The sequence below is a fragment of the Cotesia glomerata genome, linkage group LG3, assembly GCF_020080835.1.
Source record: "Cotesia glomerata isolate CgM1 linkage group LG3, MPM_Cglom_v2.3, whole genome shotgun sequence".
NCBI classification, from domain to species: Eukaryota; Metazoa; Arthropoda; class Insecta; order Hymenoptera; family Braconidae; genus Cotesia; species Cotesia glomerata.
Genome location: NC_058160.1, coordinates 2,387,992 through 2,413,246, shown reverse-complemented (window position 1 = coordinate 2,413,246; position 25,255 = coordinate 2,387,992). Strand labels below are relative to the sequence as shown.

The following is a 25,255-nucleotide window of genomic DNA, read 5'->3' as shown; positions in this document are numbered from 1 at the left end:
TAAGAGTCAAAATATTGAGTTTTAATTTTTAGAATGCAAAAAATTTTTAATCTTGTGAATACCCGTACAAAAAAAATTTTGGTTCATGGTGAATTTCCGGATGAACTTCAGATTGTGAAACAAATATGAATTTCATGGCGAATTCCAGCTGAATTTCATGATGAATTTGAAACAAATTGTATATGAAACTTAATTTTTTTAATCTGTAAAAAAATATTCGCTGTCAATTATATTGGAATTTTTAGTTTAATTTATACTGACATAATTTACGATTCTTAAACTTCTATCTGGATAAATTTTTTGGAGTAAAAGAACACAAAATGCAAAATAATATTTCGAAATTCATCATGAATTTCACGGCGAATTCCAGCTGAATTTCATTATGAATTTCGAAATATTATTTTGCATTTTGTGTTCTTTTACTCCAAAAAATTTATCCAGAACGAAGTTTAAGAATCTTAAATTACACTGATAAAAAAATTGACTTGACTCAAGAGCCAAACTCTTGAACCAAGAATTTCATTTCGAAGAAAATGATTTTCTTGAGTCAAGAGAATAAATTCTTGACTCAAGAAAAGTTTCTTAGACCAAGAATAATTTCTTAGCTCAAGAATTTATTCTCTTGACTCAAGAAAATCATTTTCTTCAAAATGGTATTCTTGGTTCAAGACTTTGGCTCTTGAGTCAAGTCAATTTTTTTATCAGTGTATGAGTCAGTATAAATTAAACTAAAAATTCCAATATAATTGACTTCGAATATTTTTTTATAGATAAAAAAAAAATAATTTCATATACAATTTGTTGCAAATTCATCATGAAATTCACCTGGAATTCACCGTGTAATTCATAATGAAACTCATATTTGTTTCACAATCTGAAGTTTATCCGGAAATTCATCATGAACCAAAATTTTTTTTGTACGGGTAATAAAAAAGTTTGGAAAATCCAAAAGTGCACGCCTCATAATCTCATTTTTCACAATAAAATTGATTAAAATAAAAGATAAAAAGCAAAATAATAAAAAACAGAAAACTCTGCTATGGTTTAGTGGCGCCATAACTCTAAGGTGAGGAAAAAAAATACTATAATAAAATGTATAGATAGATATACAAAAAAATCTACAGTCATATATTAGTTTTTTATAAATAATAATTTAACGACAGTGAATTGAACTCTCATATTAATTGAGAAAATCCTAAGTGTGTTACTTTAGATAATAAAAAAAAAATTATTCCGGTGCGATCATTTTTTCAACCAATTTCCTTGCCACATACACCCATCCATAATGTTATTATTTACTATGTTAAACAAAAAAATTGTTATTGAAATATATTTTATGTGCCTGACAAATTATTTGACTTGATATAAGTGTACTCATATTAACCTGTAAGTGCGATATAAATAACAAAAATGAATTTAAGTTTCGAGAAAACTGATTTTTTTGAAATGTCGAGAGTAGAGCACAACCTCAACGTTTCGCTTATGAGGCGTGCAATAATAAGAAAAAAAATTTAATTTTTAATAATATTGAAATTTTTTTTTAATTTTGAGCGACTTTTCGAAAAAGAATTTTCTATAAATTAAGCTTTACTTTTATGAAATATAGCAATGATAATAATGATAATGATAATAATAACTCTATATTATTAATCTTCGTTGTGTAAAAGAAAAAGGGGAAAATATTTGATAACGTTGGTGCTTATTGAATAGATTGGACGAGAGAAAAAATTTAGATGAAAGAATTTTTTTTAAAAGGTTTCGTCCGCGATATAGTGTAAGAGTAGCCACAAATTGCATCCTGTGGTGTTTTTCAAAGCGAAGATAAAATGCGAAACTTTCCACGCGATAAAATTGGTTTTAATTTTCAATAAATTCAGCTCCATCTGGAGAGCAAGTGTCGGCAGCTTTTCTTTTTACCGGGCGTTGTTTTTTTTTACCTTCTATAAAAAAGCAATAATAACAATAATAATATTAATATGATACTAGTCCAGAAGAAAATAATAAAAAGCACACACTTAATGGCAAAGAGTTACACCGATATAAAATTCCCCAACAAATGATTTACGGAGTAATTATAAAGTTTTAAAGTCAGCTTACGTACTTTTGAATATTCAATGATTACATCATCGGCTTTTATATTGTTACGTAATTTATGTTATTAGTTATACTAACTTTAAATATAGGCACACGCCGTTGTGGATAATAATAATGAATTACTTAGCGACTATTAATTTTATGTACACTTATTATTTTTCCAATGGTTGACTCAATTATTAATCAATGTTGTCTTGATTTATTTATTATATATAAAGATTTTAATTTTTGCCGGCAGCAAAAATTCTCGAAAAAAAGATTTAAAAAATTCTTAGGACTGGTAAATTTTTCAAAATGTCACCGCTGCGTGATCTAAATAAAAATAAGTTACATATATATATATATATATATATATATATACAAACATAAAAGGTGAGTGTGGAAAAAAGGACCCGTATGATGACAGAAACTAAAATTAATGATCAATCGATTTTATCGAGACATTTGTAAGGATAACATTTTTATTTTTAAAAACTGGCTTCTAAGTAATGCCTTGAAAGCCTTATGGAAACATTTTTCTTTCTCAGCGATCAAAGAAAATCAATCCATCAGAGACTTTTCTTACATTTCATCCCCTTTCGTTTTCGTTATTTTTTATTTTTCTTAAATTTAGATTTTTAGTTTTCCGCTTTGAAAATTAATAATTTTCTAAAGTAGAAAATTAATAATTTTCTAAAGTAGAAAATTATTGATTATACACTAATGTATTTATGTGTATAAATAAAATTTTGTCGGACGGTATCTTAAAAATGAATTAACCGATTGAGACATACGGAAAAAAGTAAACTGTAAAATTCACTCGGATTCCGGTTAATTTTTATATTTAAACAGTAAAGCGGACATCGGAGTGGCAAAAATATAAATATTACAGAATTCAATGTAGAAAGTGTAAAAGCCACAATTTATAATTTAATATCGAAAATAAGTGATTAATAGCTGTCACTATAGTAAATAATGATTCTCCCATCTTAAAAAATTACATTTTCAAACAGTAAAAATTGCCGTTTCAATATATAGTCCATACTATGAGGAGAAGGGGAAACTCAGATGAGAAGAAGGGGGTCTCACACTGGGAGAATTTAACATTTGAAACAGTAAAAATTCTACTCTTAAAATATATATTTTACCAGTCCAAGAAAGTCAATAATTATAGTTTCATTTTTAGCGTTGCGTTTAAAATTTACCATTTTACTTTGTAAATATTGACGTTGCTTGTATTAGAAATTTAGCAACTGTATTTTATACTTTTTCCATATAATACGATTATTTTTTAGGTACGAAATGATAAATATCAAAGTTAAAATTATTAATTATTATACTTTAACATTTTCGACATCCACATAACGAATATTACTGTTTGAAATAGTATTTTCTTCTATGTAAAGAATAAATTGTAGCATTTAAATGATAAATATTACATAGTGATTATTAAAATCACGATTTTACTGTTTGAAATGGTAATTTTTAGTAGTTGATCATTACTTATTATAAATCGACTATTATTTATTACAGTTTACTTTTTTCCGTGTAGTAAATAACTACTCTCTCATAGCTTAATGTATATAGAATAAGCGAAAGGAAATTTAGTATAGACCGGATAGCTCAAATGGTAGAGTAGCCGACATGTCTTCGGAAGGTTCTGGGTTCGAATCCCAGTCCGAGCTATCTAATAATTTTTCTCGCATATTCTATAAACTCACATTAAGATGATCCTCTCCACATTCCTTTCTCAATCCTTTCCTACCAATATCCTGTTACGTGAATGTGAAACGCTTCACGTAATAATTACCGTAACTCCTATTCTTTCCCGCTTCACAGCATTATTTATATTTGTATTTAAATGATAAATATTACATAGTGATTATTAAAATTACGATTTTACACGGAAAAAAGTAAACTGTAATACATAACAGTAGATTTATAATAAGTAATGATCAACTGCTAAAAATTACCATTTCAAACAGTAAAATCGTGATTTTAATAATCACTATGTAATATTTATCATTTAAATACTACAATTTATTCTTTACGTAGAAGAAAATACTATTTCAAACAGTAATATTCGTTATGTGAATGTCGAAAATGTTAAAGTATAATAATTAATAATTTTTACTTTGATATTCATCATTTCGTACCTAAAACATAATCGCATTATGTGTAAAAAGTATAAAATACAGTTGCTAAATTTCTAATACAAGCAACGTCAATATTTACAAAGTAAAATGGTAAATTTTAAACGCAACACTAAAAATGAAACTATAATTATTGACTTTCTTGGACTGGTAAAATATATATTTTAAGAGTAGAATTTTTACTGTTTCAAATGTTAAATTCTCCCAGTGTGAGACCCCCTTCTCCACAACTGAGTTCCCCCTTCTCCTGATAGTATGGACTATATATTGAAACGGCAATTTTTACTGTTTGAAACTGTAATTTTTTAAGATGAGAGAATCGTTACTTACTATAGTGACAGCTATTAATCACTTATTTTTGGATATTAAATTATAAATTGTGGCTTTTATACTTTCTACATTAAGTTCTGTAATATTTATATTTTTGCCACCCCGATGTCCGCTTTACTGTTTGAAACTATAAAAATTAACCGGAATCCGAGTGAATATTACAGTTTACTTTTTTCCGTGTACTGTTTGAAATGGTAAATTTTAGCAGTTGATCATTTCTTATTATAAATCGACTATTATTCATTACAGTTTAGTTTTTTCCGCATAAAACACTGTTCGAAAAAGCTTTTTGTTACTTAGATCTGATTATATTTTAATTTAAATTAGTCAGGCTATTTAAAAGATTTTCAAAAGATAAAAAATTTTGTAAAGTTTTTTTTTTTAGATAACTTTAAATTAATTTAAAAAAATCAACTTGAAATTTCTTTCTCACTTTTTTTGATTAAAAAACGGTGTCGGTTGCTGTTAAAAAAATCTTCAGATTTATTATCCAATAATCACGTTCAACCAATCAAAAATTCAAAATCCTATTCCCTCTAAAATAATTCCATTATTATAATCTAAAAAAATGTTAAGTTTAGAGTAATTTATTCTCGAACGAAGAAATTTATAAAAGTACAGGAGATAAAATAATAAATTGACCAATAAAAATTTGAGTAATGCATTAACATCGATCATTATTTAATATCGCTTTATGTATTTTTTATTGGAACTATTTTCCATCGATTCATTTTTTATTTTCGGCATTCCTTTTTTATTGGCGTTCGCTTGGGGGTATAACCACGAGACCATAATGCACATCCACTGGGGAAAGGAATCCCGGGGTGGAATGGAGAGGGGCGCTAAGGGCTGCCGCCGAAGGGAAAAGGATGAGGAGGAGGACCAAGAGAGGAGTTCTCCCACGAGGCTATTTAGTGCATCTGCTTCCAAAAGCATACGGCGAAGGTGCTGACACTCGGTCGTTGAGCGGGAAAATTCACTACGTGATCGTTTGGCTTTTGAAATTCTCGCTTACTTCTCATTCGAAAATCCAATTAATTCTGTTATCCCTTGGAGATACTCTTCGATGTTACTATCGATGACTCGAGCACTACTTTATCACGTACTTATAAAATATTTCCACATGGAATTCTTTTCATTTCTGTACATCTTTTTTTAAGTTACAAGATATTGAAGTTATTCCACGTAATAAATCGATTTTTTAACTTTTTATCAAATTAATACTTCTTTCACTTTCATTTTTTATTATTTTATATAATATACAGTATCTCTATTAGAATATATAATATCTCTATTAGAATATATAATATCTCTATTGATTACCAATACCTCAGTGTTTATTTATTGATTTATTTTCTTAAAAATAAATTTTGTACTGCACAGAAAAAAAAATTTCTTGACTGGAGAACAAAATTGTTGACTCAACAAAATTTGTCGGTAAATAAAAGAAGACCGACCTTGTGTTAGCCGGTAACGGTCGCTTATTTATCAAGGTCATAATTTCTCAGTAATAAATTATCAGTTAAATATTCATCAACGTCATAATTAATTTTTGCCAAAATTAACCCTACAATAATTAATCCGACAAAAATTTCTGTCGGATTGGTTGAAGTAAAAATTTATCTCGAAATTCTATTCTTGGTGAAAGTCATTTGTTCTTAATTCAAATTATCATAAATACTTGATACAAGAAATTTTTATATTTGATCAAGATTTTTAGATACTTTAGGGAAGCAGCGCCACTTACTTCAGCTGAGAAAAAAATTTTTTCACCTTGAGAAAATTTTTCTCTTGAATATTTGACACCCATTTTATATTATTTTAGCGTGCAATTATACATACTGAATGAAAAAAAATGATTAAATATTATTTGATCTTCCCATTTGACATGTTAATCAATAAAAATATTAATGAAAATTTACTTCTATCTTTATAATTAATTTTTTGGAGCAAGAGAGAAATTTTCTCAAGACATAGTATATTACATACCTAGGCCAGTAAAATAAGAAAAGTCTCAGATCACATGTAATTGTTGGCCGAGGCGAAGCCGAGGTTGACAAACATGTGATCTGAGGCTTTCTTATTTACTGGCCAAGGTGTGTATACTATTTTTCTGCTCGACGTAGCTGGAATGTGGCAACTTTGTTTAGCGCAGCGGCCAGAAAGTTGCCACTTTCCGGCCGGAGGGCAGAAAAGAAAATTTACTTCTATCAAGAACTAAATTTTTTGGAGCTTCGAGGCTGAATTTTCTCAAAACAACAAGATTTTCTTGATTTAAATAAATTTTCTTAGATCAAAATACGTTTTTCTTGAAATTCTATTCTTGGTGGAAGTAATTTTTTTTTAATTCAAATTATCATAAATACTTGATACAATAAATTTTTATATTTGATCAAGATTTTTAGGTACTTTAGGGAACCAGCGCCACCTACTTCAGCTGAGAAAAAAATTTTTTCACCTTGAGAAAATTTTTCTCTTGAATATTTGACACCCATTTTATATTATTTTAGCGTACAATTATACATACTGAATGAAAAAAAATGATTCAATATTATTTGATCTTCCCATTTGACATGTTAATCAATAAAAATATTAATGAAAATTTACTTCTATCTTTATAATTAATTTTTTGGAGCAAGAGAGAAATTTTCTCAAGACAAGAAAATTTACTTCTATCAAGAACTAAATTTTTTGGAGCTTCGAGGTTGAATTTTCTCAAAACAACAAGATTTTCTTGACTTAAATAATTTTTCTTGGATCAAGATACGTATTTTTTAAAGCAAGAGAATTAATTTTGTTGGAATAAGTGAAAATTCTTGTGTCAAAAAAAAATTTTTTTTGTCGCTCAAGAAAATAATTAGGAAGAAAAATATTTTCTTGGCTCAAGTGAACCTTTTTTTCTGTGTAAACATTTTCAAAATTAAGGGAAAGAGTTAGGGTTGAATTGACGAGACTAGTCTAAGGTTATGACACACTCACTTCTTATCTACTTTCTCGCAGGTGTAAGCTTTATACGCGGTCCTGAAGTTAATGTAGCATAATAATAACATTAGTATTATCAATTCTAGTATACTGAGTCCCTTCAACCCTTATATTAAAACTAATATACCCCTCTGAAAATACTTTCCAACATTATAAATTATATTTATATGATTGTGAGGATTGGGACGTTTTATAAAAAAATATTATAATTTTTTCGATGTTTTATTCATTCACTTGAATTTGAAGCGGTTCTAGGGTGCGAAGATGGCTACAAACGGCACTTTTACCTTATATGTAAAGTAGAGAATATTGTATAATTTTTAGAAATATTTTTTTTGAGCTTCTAACTACGACACTGTAAAAAATCAGGAGTGAATTTTCACTGGGAGTGAAAAACAACCATATTACTAAAAAATACTTTAAACATTTTATCTCAATTTTTAGTTTGTAAATATTAATTATATTTTTTCAAAAATTTGACTTTGAAATATCGAAAAAAATTTTCACAAATATTATTTTTTTTTTTAACCCTTTCTGTTAAATTCTAACGTAAAAAGTAAAAAATAATAAATTAAAAAAATTACTCCGTTTAATTAAATAAAATTAATTACTTTAATGTTACTGAAATTAACTTTTATAGAGCAATTTTTAAGATTTCTTAACAAATAAATTATTATAAGAGAATTTATAAAAAAATACTTGTAGAAATTAAAAAAAATATATTGATGCAATTTTTTTTTTAATTATTAAATTTTACTTGTATCAAACTAAAAAAAAAGTAAAATTAACTTTAAAAATTACTAAAAACACATTTTATACTATTTAAAAGAATAATTTTTTTATTTTTATTTAATAAAGAAAAAAGTAATTCACAGCAAATTTTTTTTTTATTAATAATATAAATTGAAGCGAATTTTACTCCGGAGTAATGTTTATAGTTTAAAATTTTGCAAATATAAAATTTTATGAAAAATTAAAACAAAAAAATTTATCATAAATGATATCAATTTATTTATTATTCGACCGACGGATAAATAAATAAACATTGTTGTATTAAAAGAACAAAGATGAAATAACTTTATCAGATTGTGAGCAGTCAATAAGATAGATTAAAAAAATAAAAGAATAATAGAGAAAATAAATAAATAAATAAAGATAATAGAGAATGGAACGAAAAAGAGATAGAGAAAAATACGCTGAGTTTAATTCGTTTTGTTTCGCTAGAACACCAAGCACGTGGGAAATCGACTTAACCTCCTGAGCTTTTTCGAATCTTATTTTAACAAATTATATTAAATAAATTCAACATAACTCTATTTATACAGACGGAAGTAAGTAGCGTAGGAAAATAATCTATTTATGATGATTTAAATGACATTCCGCAGTAACTTTTGAACTTTTCACTGGTAATTCAAACTTATTAGTTTCTTAAAGTATCTAAATTATAATTCCTTCGAGCAACTTCTTACTTTAAAATTCATTATTATTTTTTCTTTTATTATCTTCAATTTGCTGGCGTTATTTTATCGTCAAAAGCTTTGAATAAAAAAATCTTTCATTTAACTTTAAATTTGAATGTATTAGATAAAATAAGTAATTGCAACTAGCAACCTTGCAGTCACTATGTGACTGCCGGGACTTGTAAACTATAAATAAATAAAATTTTGCTTTATTAAATAATGACTTTTGTTAAATTGCACTGTACCTATTCAACTATTGACGTTTTTAAAGATATAAGTTCATCCCGATGTTACACTCTTCAAGAGCTTTCATTTGAGTACCCACATGCATTTTCATATATTTTTCATATATACATATGGGTGATTCTCTGTAAGAATGTTTTTTGCTGTCCCGGGCATTTTTTTATTAGAAAAATTGTTATTTTGTTACTAAAACAAATTTATTACGAAAGTAAAAAAACATTTCTATTTGGAGCATTGAAAACTAAAATGAAATAAATTTTGGTTTTTTTTGCTATAAATTCGTAAACCACCGAAATAACAGTCCTCTGGGCTGTCCCATTCTCAAAATAAAAACTTTAAGATTAAATTTTAAGTTATTCGTTCATAATATATAATTTGGTCCATAATGTTTATAAACTTAATTAGTTAACTAACAATCTTCTTCAATAAAAAGTACCCAAAATTAATTTGTTTCATTAAATTCATTAAACCAAAGTTTGTCCCAGGCATTTTAAGAACAGTCTCCTGCCAGAAGTTCAAAGCCAAAAAAAAATCCAGCGTGTTATTTTACCTTTTGTAAGGTTTATGAGGATCTAACTAGCCTTGAGTTAATAACCATAGGGCTGTTAGCGCTTTATCGCCATTTTACTTAGTGTCAAAGCACAGTTTGAGCTGGAAATATGTGTCTAGGCCACTTAAAAACTCAGTCCCCTGGCAACTATTTTTATTTATTATTATTATTATTATTATTTATTTATTTAATTGGCCATGAAGTCGAAACTCCTTGCGGCCATCCAAAATTGACACAAAAAATCTTAATATAATATATAAAGTAGTGTGTTAAGTAATATATATAAAATATATATATATATATATATATATATATATATATATATATATAAAAATATATATATATATAAAAATATATATATATATAAAAATATATATATATATATAAAAAATATATATATATATAAAAATATATATATATAAATATATATATATATATATATAAAAATATATATATATATATAAAATATATATATATATAAAATATATATATATATATATATATATAAAAATATATATATATATAAAAATATATATATATATAAAAATATATATATATATATAAAAATATATATATATATATATATATATATATATATATATATATATATATATATATATATATATATATATATATATATAAAGTAGTATATATAATATAGTATGTTAAACAGTAGTGTGTATTATTTATAATTTATTTATAGAATTGGATCCATAAGTCTTAATATTATTCTAATTAATGTAAACATTCATTGAGAACTTGAAAAGTTAAATGCATTGAAACAGTTTGCTTGATTTTTCTCAATTTGATAAAAAAAAAAACAGTCCCCTGGCAAACAGTCCCCTGTCATGTTATTATGGCAAAAGATACACAAATATCGAAAAAGCAAAAATTAAATCGGCTGTTTACTTATTATGATTAAGCTGATAGTTTTGTAGCCCTTGTTAATTTTTTTCTAATAAAATAAAAAATAATTTGGTCGGACAATTTTGTACAGATTTAAGACGTCCTTACAGAGAATCACCCATATAAATACACTGACCACAAAATTTTTCTTATTCTCTTAATAATATAGATGATAATAAATAGTTATCGAGAATTAGCAAAAAAAGGCATCGAGAAAAAAAAAAAATAAAAATAGAAATAGCGGTGAAAATAAAATAGAATTAAAACAAAGGATGTATCCATCCAGTATTATTTCCCGGAAGGATTGTTTGTATAGTTAAAGAAGTGAAAGTAGCAGTAAAACCAGAGGTACTGCCGTACAACTTCTTTTTATGCCGTAGCTACTCTTGCCACTGATTTTCATCTCGTAGTCTTGAAATAAATCTAAAAAACGGAACAGAAAAACATATCCTTTTTTATTTTTGTATCACAGGCCTCAGTTTGATTTTCGGGAACGAGAATTGAGGTCTCGGAGTTTTAGTACTCGAAGAAGTACCTTTACGATTAAAACAAAAGATTCAAGAAAGAGACGAGTCTAAACAAAGAAAAGAGTCATGACTATGAACAAAAATTCAAATGTATCTAGCTATTTGACGTTTTGTTTTATTTTTATTATTTTTTTGTCTTACTTCTTGATTAAAAGACATAATGAAAAGTGTCGATATAAAAGGGTATTGTTGTTATTTTTGTTCTTACAATTGACAGAATATTTTCGGGTTTAGGAACGGTCGCGCTAAACGGGAACAGATTTTTGCTAAATAGGCCTTTTATTAGGTAGATTTCTTTATAAATCTCTTTTAGTTGATTTTATACTGTAATATGAAGGAAATTTCGTCACAATTTGTTGAATTAAATCGAAAAATAAAATTTGCTAAAAAATTTATATAATTTTAAATTGAAAATTTCTTTAGTTTCTAAAAAAAATTCGAATTTAGTCAATTTTATTGATTATTTTTAATTTAATTATTTGTCAACTTTTGATCATTTTTTATAAAAATTAAATTAGCCGACATCTTAAAATTTTTATAATATTTTTTATTGAAAAAAATTATTATAAAAAAATAAAAAAAAAAATTTCACATGTAGAAGATTTAAAAAATTATCCTTGTAATTTTTTTAAAGTATTTTTTAACTTATAATTTAATTTATTTAAAAAATTATAAGTTTTGAAATACTAAAGTTAGCCGACGTTTTTAATTTTATGATTTTTTTTTTCATTCATTAAATTAGAACGAAAAAATATTTTTAATAAATTGCACTTAAAGTTTTTTAAGTTTTTTAAAAATGAAATTATTTTTTTAATTTTCTTTTAATCATTTTTTCGATAAAAAAAATTCTAAAAATTTTTAGATATCGGCTAACTTAATTTTCATGAGTAATAATTTTGTGAATTTATTTCGTGGCTTAAAAAAAATCGATATCTAAAAAATCAACCAATCACTATTTGCAAGCATCTATACTTGATTTGTCATTTTCAATATCTGCAACGAAATTTCTATTGATGTATTTATTGAATTCCTTTTTAAATTGCTCTGCCAGCGAAACAGAAATCTTGACTTCCTCCAGTACACTCTTGACCGTCATCTCGGGATCGGAAATTATTTCTTTAAATTTATCCTCGTGCGTTTCCATGAAGCTTTTCATCTGCAATGAAAATATTGTTTCAGCAAATCTTCTTTTCGTAGATAAATAAACAGAGAACATACTTTATCGAACTGTTGTTGGGTTTTGACAGCAGCAATCATTCGAGCAAGAAGAGTTACCAGGTTGTTGTCTGTGTCGTTCTCGTAGCTGAAATGAAATTCAGATCAATTTCTGCAAGTTATTCCACAGAAAAAAGACAACAAAACAATTACAATTTCCTAATGGCTTCCAAGTGGTCGTTGAAGTACTGGAGTATGTAGGCAAAGTTTTGGGAATTGCTTTCAATCAATGCTTGCAGGACGTCAGTAGCCAAATCTTTACTGACATTAGCATTGGACTTCAACATTTCGTCTAAGTACTTATCGCGTTTGTCTTTGTCGTCGGTGCACTTGATGAAAAGGTACTTTGATGATGGAACAATCTTCTCCAAGGAACTGTCGTTCATATATTTTTCCCATTCGGTTAAACCGAGCTCGCGGAGTGCTGAGCAAATCACCCAATCCCAATCAGAGGACGGAAATCTGGGAACGTGAAATTCAGACAATTTTTTAGATGTTTGGCTCGTCGTTTTTTGGCCACAGTGAAAAATTTTGCGTCATTTTGTATATAAATCAAGTGTAACAAGATTGATGACTATATTTCTTTTGTGTAATTTTTATATCAACGCCTATACCATGCTATAGATAAGTTAAATGCAAAATTTTTAGACGTAATGACAAAAAATTCTTTTACATGATAATTCAAAAAATTAATTTTATTCTTCTTTATGGCAAATTTATAAATCATTAAAAGCTTACAAAATTCTTTAATTCTATTTTTTTTTGCGGTTTGAAAATGAAAAATACAAACTTGTCTCATTTTTCAATGATCAATTTATCTAAAAAACGCTATAAATTGAAAAAAAAGTGTCATAATACTGTACTTTAAAAATTTTTCATAAGGTTTTAAAAAATTTATAAGTTTTGATGTTTGATCAACTGATGTTTTCCGAAAATTCGAATTTTTCAAATATATTCTAAACAGCTCGACCGATCGATTCCAAAAACTAATCAGCTCTTAAATTGTTAACCTAGAAAAACCACGTCGATCACTACCAGTCCGGTCAAAATCGATTGATTCGTTCGTGAGTTATCGTTGTCGAAAGAAAACCAAAAAAACTGTTTTTTCGGAATTACATCGAAATTCCTAGTCCGATTAATTAAAACTTAACGATTCTTTATTAAGTTAAAAAAATTGCGCCGAAGTCCGACAACCACATGAAAATCTGATCATTCATTCAAAAGTTATTGCGGTTTCAAAATTCAAAAAATAGTGTTTCATTAAACCTCTATCAGACTTTTGAGCTTGAAGAGTTCAAAAGCATAGAATAGCTATCTCTGTGGGCTCAAAGAGCTCAAAATGACTCGAAAACTATATTTTTGAGCTTAAAGAATTCAAAATCGTAATTAATGCAATTTTGAGCGCTTAAGTATAGAATTAGCGGGAAGTTGAAGGGATGGCCTTTAGGGTCAACCGTTTTTCTAATTTTTTTTTTTATAGTATGATATGCAACAAATGGATGTTCAAAAACTTGCAATGAAATGGATGAAATTTAAAAAAATCAAGAAATTAACAAGTTAATTCTTTGATTTTTATGATAAAAAAATGAAGAAGTTCTACATTTAAAAAATTACCAAAATTTACTTATATCAAACAACTTTTGAAAACGAACCCGTATACTTACGCATCTTTTGAAGGATTCTTCATAAATTCAGTAAAAAGTTTCCGAGCGGTCGATCTGCAGTCTGGGTGCCCGAAATCGCAAAGAACTGGTACCAGTTGGTTCCTTGTGTAATAACTCGAGAAATCTTGGTACGTCATATCTTTTGTCAGGGAAAGAACGTAAGATTTGAACAAATCTTCAATTTCTGTTTTACGAACCATGTCACCCATCTCGGAAATGATTTCAGCTGCCGGTTTCCAGACCAGGATATTTTTTTCTCGGCCTAAGTATGCGGTTATGTTAAAAATTATTTCAATATTCGATTTATCACTGTCAAAGAGTCTCCAGGCATCTGTTAGCAGCTGGGCCCGATTCAAGGGATGGAACTTTTCGTGATTCACCACCAGACACTTTGCAAGTCGGTACCAATTTTCTTTGTCATAATTTACTTGATAAAACCCTGTAAAATAAATGAATCTTTATTTATGATGATGATGATGATGATGATGATGATAATTGGTAGCTACCTCGCTGCTGAATATTGAGGATGATCCAGTCGTCCGTGTCAATGTCAGGCAGCGTGATAGTATCCTGGTCCTCATTCATCCAAACCATCGGAACCGTGGATGAGAAATCAGGATTCGATTTAGTGGCGTAATTTATCGGGATTTTCCACTTGTTGTCCGGGTTTATTTCCCGCGAATTTTTCTGCGCTACTACTGTTTCACCGGTTTCGTAGTTTCTGGTTACGGTCAAAAGTGGAGTGCCTGTTTGTTCGACCCAAAGATCCACAAACTCTTTGACATTCAAGTCAAGTTTTTCTTTGAAAGCCTCGTCGTACGCGTTTTGAAACCCTTCGGCAAGATCGTCACTAACTACGCCGTGAAATTGGCTGGCAAAAGCAAACAAAATTTATTTGCTTGAGTTAAAAAATATATGTGGTTGCAATAAAGAAAACGAATCTCAGTATTTGAGAACTATTTTTGGTTATTTGCACACTTTTTATTGATTAGAAAATTCGTTACTTTGCTTTGAGATATCCAACGATTCCTTTTTGAAAGACTTCTTTAGTGAGGACGTGTTCCAACATGTGTAGCACGGCAGCGCCTTTTTGATATGTAGTAGAGCTGAATATTTTGTCATACTCGATTTTATTCCGAGGTATCCATTTTATTGGTTTTGCGTTTTCGGAGTCTTCTGTGTCGAATGCGCCATTCATGAAAATAATTACTGTGTAATCCATTCCGTGAATATCGGGGAGTATCTACAAGAAATTTTCTTTAGAGGGTTACATGCACTTAAAAGGGCGATTTTTCAATCATTTTTTTTTGTAAATTGGCTTTTCAATTGGTTAATATGAAAAAATTGTCTGGCGGAAAAAATTTCACTAATTTAATTCAATTAAACTAGCAACCTTGCAGTCACTATGTGACTGCCGTGACTTGAGAACTATAATAATAAATAAATAAAACTTTGCTTTATAAAATAATTACTTGTTAAATTGCACTGTACTTTCTTAAATATTGACACTTTTAAAGATATAAGCTCATTCCGATGTTACACTCATCAAGAGCTTTCATTTGAGTACCCACATGCGTTTTTGATATATTTTTAATATATATACATATATATAATATATATAAATATATGAAAAATTGATGTGGGTACTCAAATGAAAGGTCTCGATGAGTGTAACATCGGGATGAGCTTATATCTTTAAAAATCTCAATAGTTCACAAGATACTTGTTAAATTGCACTGTACTTTTTTAATTATTGATGTTTTTAAAGATATAAGCTCATCCCGATGTTACACTCATCAAGAGCTTTCATTTGAGTACTCACATGCATTTTTCATATATACATATGTATGACATATATATAAATTTATGAAAAATTGATGTATATCTTTAATAATGTCAACAGTTCACAAGATACAAGGTCATTTCTTAATTATGTATCTAGAGATAAAGCATTTTCAAATGCAGCCTAAATACTTATCAAAATAAATTGACTATCGGTGAGAATGATATGAAATCTTGAAAAGGCATAAATTAAAATCAAGACCTTTGTAATGACACTAAATTTCATTAAAAAAACCGATTTTATCATATGACTATCCTTGACACAAAATTTTTCTTATTCTTTTAATAATATAGATAATTGAAGGAATTATCAAAATATTTTGTTCAAAATTATGGCTTAAGAATAAAAAATTATCCATTTTTGATTAAAATTTTAGCCTTTTAGCAGTTTTAAGAAAAAAAAAGTGTTTAAATTTTTTCGATCTTAGCCTTAATTAAGTTTTAACGCTTCAAGACGGCTTTACTTAAATTCCTGTACATTTTAAAAATTCTAAGTGCAAATAATTTCTCATTTTCAAACGCGCTGATAAAAAAATTAATTCGATTCAAAGGAAAAATTCTTGAATTCAATATATTATTCTTGATTCAAGTAAATTGTAATTTATTTAAGAATTTTTTCCCTCGATAAAATCATTTTTTTTTTAGTGTAATTTATTTAAAGAAAGGCCTAAACATTGAACGGTCATACCTGATCAAGAAGTTTAAATTGGAAATATGTGGTCATGGATTCACTCAACCACAAATCGTCCCACCAAAGAGGGGTGACAAGATTCCCGAACCACTGATGGATAGTTTCATGAGCTACCAGCACTATTCCGTTGTAATAATTCTCATCGTCGGGAATCAAAGTTGTGTTTTTAAGTGTCACTACAGGAGTGCTGCAGCATACATCGATTAAAGCTCTTCCACTTATGATGATTAAGTGAAGAAAGTTTACAGAAACGAGCTTACTTGTAACTGGCAAGACCCCAGTGCTCCATCCCAGTGGCCTGGTACTTGGGAATAGTTACGTGATCCAATTTCGGCAGTGCGTAAGGCACTCCCGTGTAGGCTTCCATCGCTTCGAGAACCTTCTCACTGATCTCCAGCGACTGCTTCAGAAAAGGTAGATTGCTTTCTAGCCCGTAGAATGTGTTGATCCCTCTATCACCTCTGAGGGGCTTGTAGTTGGCGACCGTCAGGCAAACGAGGTACGTAGACATTGCCACGGATCTTTCGAAGTGGGTTACTATCTTGGAATTTGGCAGCTCCTGGTGGGTTCTAACGGGCATGTTTGAGAGCGCCGTGTAATTCGGGTCGTGCTTTATTGATATTTCGAATTGGGCTCGGAACCCAGGCTCGTCCCAGCATGGGAACGCATCTCGTGCACCTACTGGTTGGAATTGAGTAGTAACCAGATATCTAAAATAACAATTTTTTTTTGTGAAAACTTTTTTAATTTTTAAAGTTTGTGATAATTTTTGCACTGATAGAAGGATTTATTTGTACCAAAAAATATTTGTTAATATTTAACAAATCATTTATTAGAGACCACTTTTTAGTATTAAACAAATATTTATTAATATTTAAAATAATTTGTTTGTATTTAATAAATCTGATATTAATTTATTAAATATTCATAAATCTCTTTAAACACTAAAAAATATTTATTAAGGAATAAAAAGTGGTCTCTATACGGAAAAAAGAAAACAGGAATAATTACAGTTTAAAATGTAAAATCGGTCCCGTCGTAATCAAAACTAGAAAAATTACAGTTTGAAACAACATTTTTCTAAATTCAATTTTTTAATTTAATTTTCAGAGTTTTCAATGTAAATATTACATTCTACAATGTAATTCTTATAAAATCTGTAATAATTACAATCTGAAACTGTAATTTTTCCAGTTTTCATCACGAAGCGCCACGTAGCATTATATACTGTAACTTTTTGAGTTTTCGTTTTTCCTCGTAATAAATGATTTGTTAAATATTAACAAACATTTTTGAATATAAACAAATCCTTCTATCAGTGTGGGTCATCATTTAGCTGTGAAGCTTCACCGTTTGTCAGTCATAAGAAATAGAAATTTAGCTGTCGACCATTTTTGACTTCCTGCTACGAGGATCAATGATTTTTTGTTTGACATCTTTTATCATGGTGGATTTACTAATCATTCATGAAAAGTTTACAGAATTATATTTTTTTTTTTCAGTTAGAAAATCAAACAAATACCAACTTGTCTCGTTTTTCAGATATTTTTTAAACATAAATTTATAGGGTACTATATTATTTATTTTAAGTATGAAAAATTGAAAAAAAATTTTTTAAAGTGTCATAATATCTTTATTTGAAAATTTGTAAATTTTTACGTTCGATCAACGTTTTAGAGGTGATGAGATAATTTATAAATATGTTTCCATACTCTCCATCGAAAATAGAATAATTAATAAAAAAAGGCCAATATTTCAATTTTTTTAATTGGAAAAATTCGAAAAATTGACGTATTGACTAATTTTTTTTTAATTATTCTATTTTTGATGCAGAAAAAATCCATAATTTGCTACAAAATAGATGAGATCCATGATTTTCCATGGATATTTTGTATCTACATGTAAAAATATTGAAAATTCATTCCATAGCCTCTAAATCATTGATCGAATATCAAAATTAGTAAATTTTTCAAAAACATAAATAACTTTCAAATCATATTGTAGATTTTTAAAAATTTTTTCAGTTTATGCTCTTCAAGAAAAAAAAATAATACGTCACCCAACAAGTTGTTGTAAAAAATTTCTATGAAAAAAAAAATAAGTATGCATTTTTTTGAGTTCCAACACAGTAAAAAATTTTGTGTCAAAAAATTTTATGTTAAATATTTAACACTTTTTTGTGTTAATTTAACAGAATAAGTGTTAAATTTACACATAAAAGTGTTAAATTTTTAACACTAAATTTTTGGACGCAATGACGCAAAATTTTTTGCTGTGAAATTGAAAAATATAATCTCCAAATTGTATTGATAAATCATATTATGGTAAAGAAACAATAGAGCCCCACATCAAAACAATTACCATTTTCTGCTTACTGAGTTTGGCCACCATCGAGTAGGTCTTTCTCACGAAAGAATCCAGATTGTTGATCAAACCAGTCATTGCCTGCATCATCACCGGTCCACTTTAGCTTCAAATCATAATTGCCAGGTTTGAGCTTATTTCGAAACTTTATACTGTAAAACTCGTTCTGGGAATTCCACTCCTGGTCAATTGGCTCCAGCACGACTCCATTTTTGTCAATGAGTTTTGTGTAAGCTTTGTCTATTGCTATTTTGTTAGACCTGTGAAAAGTAACTGAACTCGTTGGCTGAAGTACTTTAAAAATAATGCTGCCGTTTCCTTTGAACGTGAACTTTTCACCCCCGAAATCAGGATCGAATTCTATTATATACACTCGCGGGGCTGTGTTCCGAGGCAAACGATACTGTTTACTTGCTTCGGACTCTTTTAAAAATTTAGCTGTTTTGGAATTGTCGCCGGGTCCGAGCACCACCGGCAGCAGAGCGTTTGCGCAGACTAATGCGGCAGAAGCAATGATAAACTGTTTGATCATTTTGTTTTTAATCTTTGATGAAACTGTGAATTAATCGATTGAACCGACAGTGCGCTATTAGCTTGACAATGCATCGATGCTTTATAACTTGCGGAAGGCCTCAATAAATCTCTGATTATTCATTCATGAATGTATGATCAAGGCACACTAGACTAATGAGGTGATGAGAATACTTTAGTATGTCAATATGTCAGGCATTGTGCGAGTTTCTTTGCAAGGCCACGCGTGACTTTGGTTAGATCTTGTTTGCAATTCGAATGATCGAAAACAATCACGCAACATCATTAATTATTTAATGTAAGTAGAAGGCTCGTTAAATTTTTTAACAGAAATTTTTCGCGTATTCTTCTCCCAATGAACGAACTGTAGATTTTTTCTTGTCTGGAATTGTTTTAACTGGACTGGTGTGATAGCCTAACCTTCAATGGTCGATAATTGAACAGCAGAAGTCATTTTTACAGCCAGTCAAGTCATTTATTAAAATATAATTGCTGATTCGCACAAAAAAAAGCCAGAAAATTCTTGAGTCAATTTTTTTTAGTCTTCGTCGAAAAAATCTTGATTAAAAAAATTGTTGCTGCAAAAATTTTATGATTTCGAAAGAAGAAGAAAAAATTTCTCAGTGTAATAAAGTATTTTATTAAATTGAGATAAAATTCCACAGAAAAAAAGGTTCACTTGAGCGAAGAAAATATTTTTCTTCCCAATTATTTTCTTGAGCGAAAAAATATTTTTTTTTGACAAGAAATTTCACTTATTCCAACAAAATTAATTCTCTTGCTTTAAGAAAAACGTATCTTGATCCAAGAAAATTTATTTAAGTCAAGAAAATCTTGTTGTTTTGAGAAAATTCAGCCTCTTGCTCCAAAAAATTTAGTTCTTGATAGAAGTAAATTTTCTTGTCGTGAGAAAATTTCTCTCTTGCTCCAAAAAATTAAATATAAAGATAGAAGTAAATTTTCATTAATATTTTTATTGATTAATTAACATGTCAAATGGGAAGATCAAATAATATTTCATCATTTTTTTTCATTCAGTATGTATAATTGCACGCTAAAATAATATAAAATGAGTATCAAATATTCAAGAGAAAAATTTTCTCAAGGTGAGAAAATTTTTTTCTCAGCTGAAGTAAGTGGCGCTGGTTCCCTAAAGTATCTAAAAATCTTAATCAAATATAAAAATTTATTGTATCAAGTATTTATGATAATTTGAATTAAAAAAAAATTACTTCCAACAAGAATAGAATTTCAAGAAAAACGTATTTTGATCTAAGAAAATTTATTTAAATCAAGAAAATCTTGTTGTTTTGAGAAAATTCAGCTTCTTGCTCCAAAAAATTTAGTTCTTGATAGAAATAAATTTTTTTGTCTTGAGAAAATTTCTCTTGCTCCAAAAAATTAAATATAAAAATAGAAGTAAATTTTCATTAATATTTTTATTGATTAACATGTCAAATGATATTTCATCATTTTTTTTCATTCAATATGTATAATTGCACGCTAAAATAATATAACATGGATATCAAATATTCAAGAGAAAAATTTTCTCAAGGTGAGAAAATTTTTTTCTCAGCTGAAGTAGGTGGCGCTGGTTCCCTAAAGTATCTAAAAATCTTGATCAAATATAAATATTTATTGTATCAAGTATTTATGATAATTTGAATAAAGAAAAAACAACATCCACCAAGAATAGAATTTCTCGAAAAATTTTTACTTCGGCCAACACAACTTCGGTCTTCCTTCAGGCACCCAAAAATTTTCTTGAGCCAAGAATTTTGTCCTCCAGTCAAGAAATTTTTCTTTCTGTGTACAGCAAAATTTTATCTAAATTCCAACATTACCTCATCAACAAGCAAATTTATAAAAAAACCTACCTAATTATTATGAAGCGCCGATCATAAAACCCAATAAAAATTTAAAGTATGAAAATATAAACTAAAAAGTGTGGACTGGACTATTATTATGTAACCCGATATCGTTGAGGGGGATCTCGTGTCTCCGGATATTATACTTGAGATTCAATAAGCCTCACTTCCAAGCTCTCTATTCCTATCTCTATCTCGAGCTCTTGTAGTAGGCAACTTTGTTTAAGTTCCACAGGGTCAACCATGATAACCTTTCGGAATAAGCCATCCGATGAGCCCTCGCCATCTCCCTGCATCACTGCCCTACTTATACAAGACCTTACTTATACCTTATACCTTATCCCTTATACTTATACTTCAACCCCTTCCACTGCTACTACTACCACCGCAGTTACTGTCGGGGCTACTTATACTGGGACCTTATATCTTTAACTGAACTACAATAATAAATCTTACACTTGCCCCTAATACCGGTAATACGATAAGACTTTACTTATTATCGTCGGATTATAACCCTCATCAATTTTTTATTGAGCAATGAATATCATTATTTTAATTAATTTTCGACTACATTAATAAATCATGAGACATAAATTGTGATTAGTGATCAGTCTTTTTGGACTGTAATCATTATCTTAATGATTATTCACTCTTTGACATGTGAATTAATTCAAGATTTAAGGAGCTTGATGTGACACCTCCCCTCCCCCACTTGCTAAGGCATTGTGTGATAACAGGAAAACTTTACTAGAATAAAATAAAAGTTACTTAATTAGAGAAAAATATTCTTGATTTAAAAACAAAATTATTTTGAAGAGAACTTTATGTCTTGATTAAAGAATTTCTAGTCTTGAAAGTCATTTTTTTTGCGTAGAAAAATTTAAAATGTTGTTACAGAAAAAACGGAATCTTTGACTCAATAAACTTTCTCTTGGTAAACATTTTTTTGGTCAAAAAAATTATTTTTTTGAATTTTGTTTTCTTGACTTAATTTTTTTTTATCATTAAGGAAGTTCGAGCGAATCCAATGTAAAAAATAATTTCAAACTTTGAGCTTTGAAATTAAATATACGTATAAATAAATACGTCATTTATCTAATCCCAATATTTAAAAAAGATTCACCGTTTAGTTACTTAGATATTAAATTTTTAAAATCACATATTTTATCTCCTTATACACGGGCTCTTATGGCGGACAAACTTTTGTCGAGACTTTAATTATTTTTTTCAATATTAACCTCCCAACTTTAACGGATAAAAAACTATACACAAGAAACTTGGATTATTGCAAAATATAAAAACAATTTAATAATAATACATTACCGATATAATTTTTGAAATATTTAAAGTCAAATTTTATGTTTGTAACTCGTTTATCGTCAGCTATTTATTCGAATAAAGATTTGACATCGCGTCAACAGCTGAGAAAAAAGAAAAGGATAGAAATATAGTTACAGAGAAAGAAATGTTTAACTCATACACTCACCCACGTCTCAGTTATGGGTATAATCAAGCGCGCTATTGCCAAATCTGTTTATTTATTCCGGCAAGTAATAAATACCAAAGTCATTTTATTACTTTACTTTATTAAATAAGTAAAAATTAATTATTAAATTGTTTAAATTATTTTAAATTAAAATAAAGAATTTTGACGGATATTGGGAAAACTTAAATTAAAAAAAAATTTTAACACTATCTTGACTCATTAGTTACGCTCGAACTTCCTTAAGCCAATCATAATTTGATACTTGACTTAACATATATGTTTTATTTTGTTGTTATGCCAAAAAATAGCTTCAGCTTAAAAGTTTATGTATTTATGTGCAATAGAACTGGCTTTCTAAGTACAATTGTGGCCGCAAATTTCGACGGATCTCGATGAAGCTTAACAAATTTATTCTATGAACGAAAATTTCGGTCAAGTTTTAAATGGTCCATTAGTTCTAAAGTTGCGGGCGTTTGAAAATTTTTTTTATTTTCATGAAAATCAAAATTTTTCGAGATTTTTCCAAATAGTTTTGAAACGATAATTGATAATTAAATTCTGGTAATTGAATTTTAAAATTTGTCATTAAATTTAATTTTTTTAGATTTTTTTACAAGTAAAACCTGCAAAAACATGAAAAATAATTATTTTTATGTCATTATCTTCGAATAATCCCCCATGGAAATAATATATATTTTGGATATATTAAAAATATGTCATTTTATATTTTGAATATAAATAAAATATATTTATTATATACGTGAAATATATAAAAATTTATTTCACGTACATTTCAAATACATTCTAATTACAGTACTTTTGGCCGTTTTTTATATATAAAAAATATATTTCTGATATAAGAAAAATATATGCAAAATATATTTTTTTTGTATGATAAATATAAATGTCGAATGTATAAAAAATATACTTAGAATGTATTTTAAATATAAGCAGTTCTATATAATGAAAATATTTTCCAGACTATATTTTTTATATATTTTAAATATAATTTAAATATACTTAAAGTATATAGGACAAAATTGACAGCTCGAGATTTTGAACCGTACAAGAAACTGGCATAGTTTAAAGTTTTCCGGAACAAACATTGGAACCATGCACTGGCAAATGTTCTCAAGTTAACAAAATCCAAAATCTCGGGCTGTTAATTTTGTCCTATAGATTTTAAGTATATATTAATTATATTTAAAATATATAAAAAATATAGTCTGGAAAATATTTTCAGAATATAAAACTGCTAATATTTAAAAAACATTCTGAGTATAATTTTTATATATTCGACATTTATATTTATCATACAAAAAAAATATATTTTGCGTATATTTTTCTTACATCAGAAATATATTTTTTTTATACAAAAAACGGCCAAAAGTACTGTAATTAGAATATATTTGAAATATATTTTTATAGATTAAATATATTTTATTTATATTCAAAATATAAAATGACATATATTTTTAATATATTCAAAATATATATTATTTCCATGGGGGATTGCTGTATATATCGTTATTTAATAATTCCGTAATTCAACGTACAATTACCCTTCAATTTATCAATTTCATAAACGTTCTAAAGGTAGTATAAAATATTTTAACTATTAGTATGCGCTGAAATTGATAAATCTACCTTTCTCTATCGCGTGTGGCCCAATCGTGCTTTTTTTAATTACCGGAGTCTGCATTTAACTACAAATTATCTAGCCGCGGGTTAACGGCGGTCATTAATTTATCGATTATTTAACGTGCGTAGATAGGTATATGTTTGTCAAGATTGTTATCAAACTGGTAAATTTACGTGATGAAGGGAAGACTGAATATATTGAGGGTGCAATCGAGGCTGTCCTCGGGCGACGTTTGATCGACTTTCAGGTGTTTGCCATCGAGATACAATCACCCTCTCTCCTGGCCTTGTTTAAACTCTCTCTATATATGTATGCGTGTGTGTATTTGTTATTGTCTGTGGCATCTCTTTATACGTCGACGTAGAGAGCAATGTTCAGGCATTTCTATTATACACGCGTCATCTAGTCTACACAAGCTTTGTAATTATAATTATTGCGGGTATTCCATTGTTTATATGTTTTTCTGTTCTGTTAATGTGAATCCGTATTTAACAGACCTTTTAATGTTGTTGTTATAGTTTATAATTATTACCAATTCGATCATAATTCTGTGATTATTGTTATTTTATGCAGTGAAGCAGTCATTTGTTGAGTCGGTCGGTTATTATTGTACACAGTAGAACATTTTTCGTCATTGTGTAAAGTGTAAAAATGTTTGTGTAGAATTTAACATTTTAATGTGTAGAATTTAACATTTTAGTATGTTGATTCAACACAATAGAGTGTTG

At 28.1% G+C, this 25,255-nt stretch overlaps 1 protein-coding gene across 1 annotated transcript; it reads right to left on the bottom strand.

Annotated features, from left to right (window-relative positions):
* Positions 1-12,138: 12,138 nt before the first annotated feature.
* Positions 12,139-19,600, bottom strand: LOC123261601 (aminopeptidase N-like). The gene is made up of 9 exons (XM_044723286.1): positions 19,012-19,600; positions 16,897-17,346; positions 16,634-16,823; positions 15,108-15,346; positions 14,610-14,974; positions 14,104-14,542; positions 12,593-12,901; positions 12,443-12,527; positions 12,139-12,380 (listed from the first exon to the last, which is right to left on the bottom strand). Exons 1-9 carry the CDS (start codon positions 19,530-19,532, stop codon positions 12,177-12,179), a joined length of 2,802 nt encoding a protein of 933 aa, XP_044579221.1. The 5' UTR covers positions 19,533-19,600; the 3' UTR covers positions 12,139-12,176.
* Between the last annotated feature and the right edge of the window lie 5,655 nt (positions 19,601-25,255).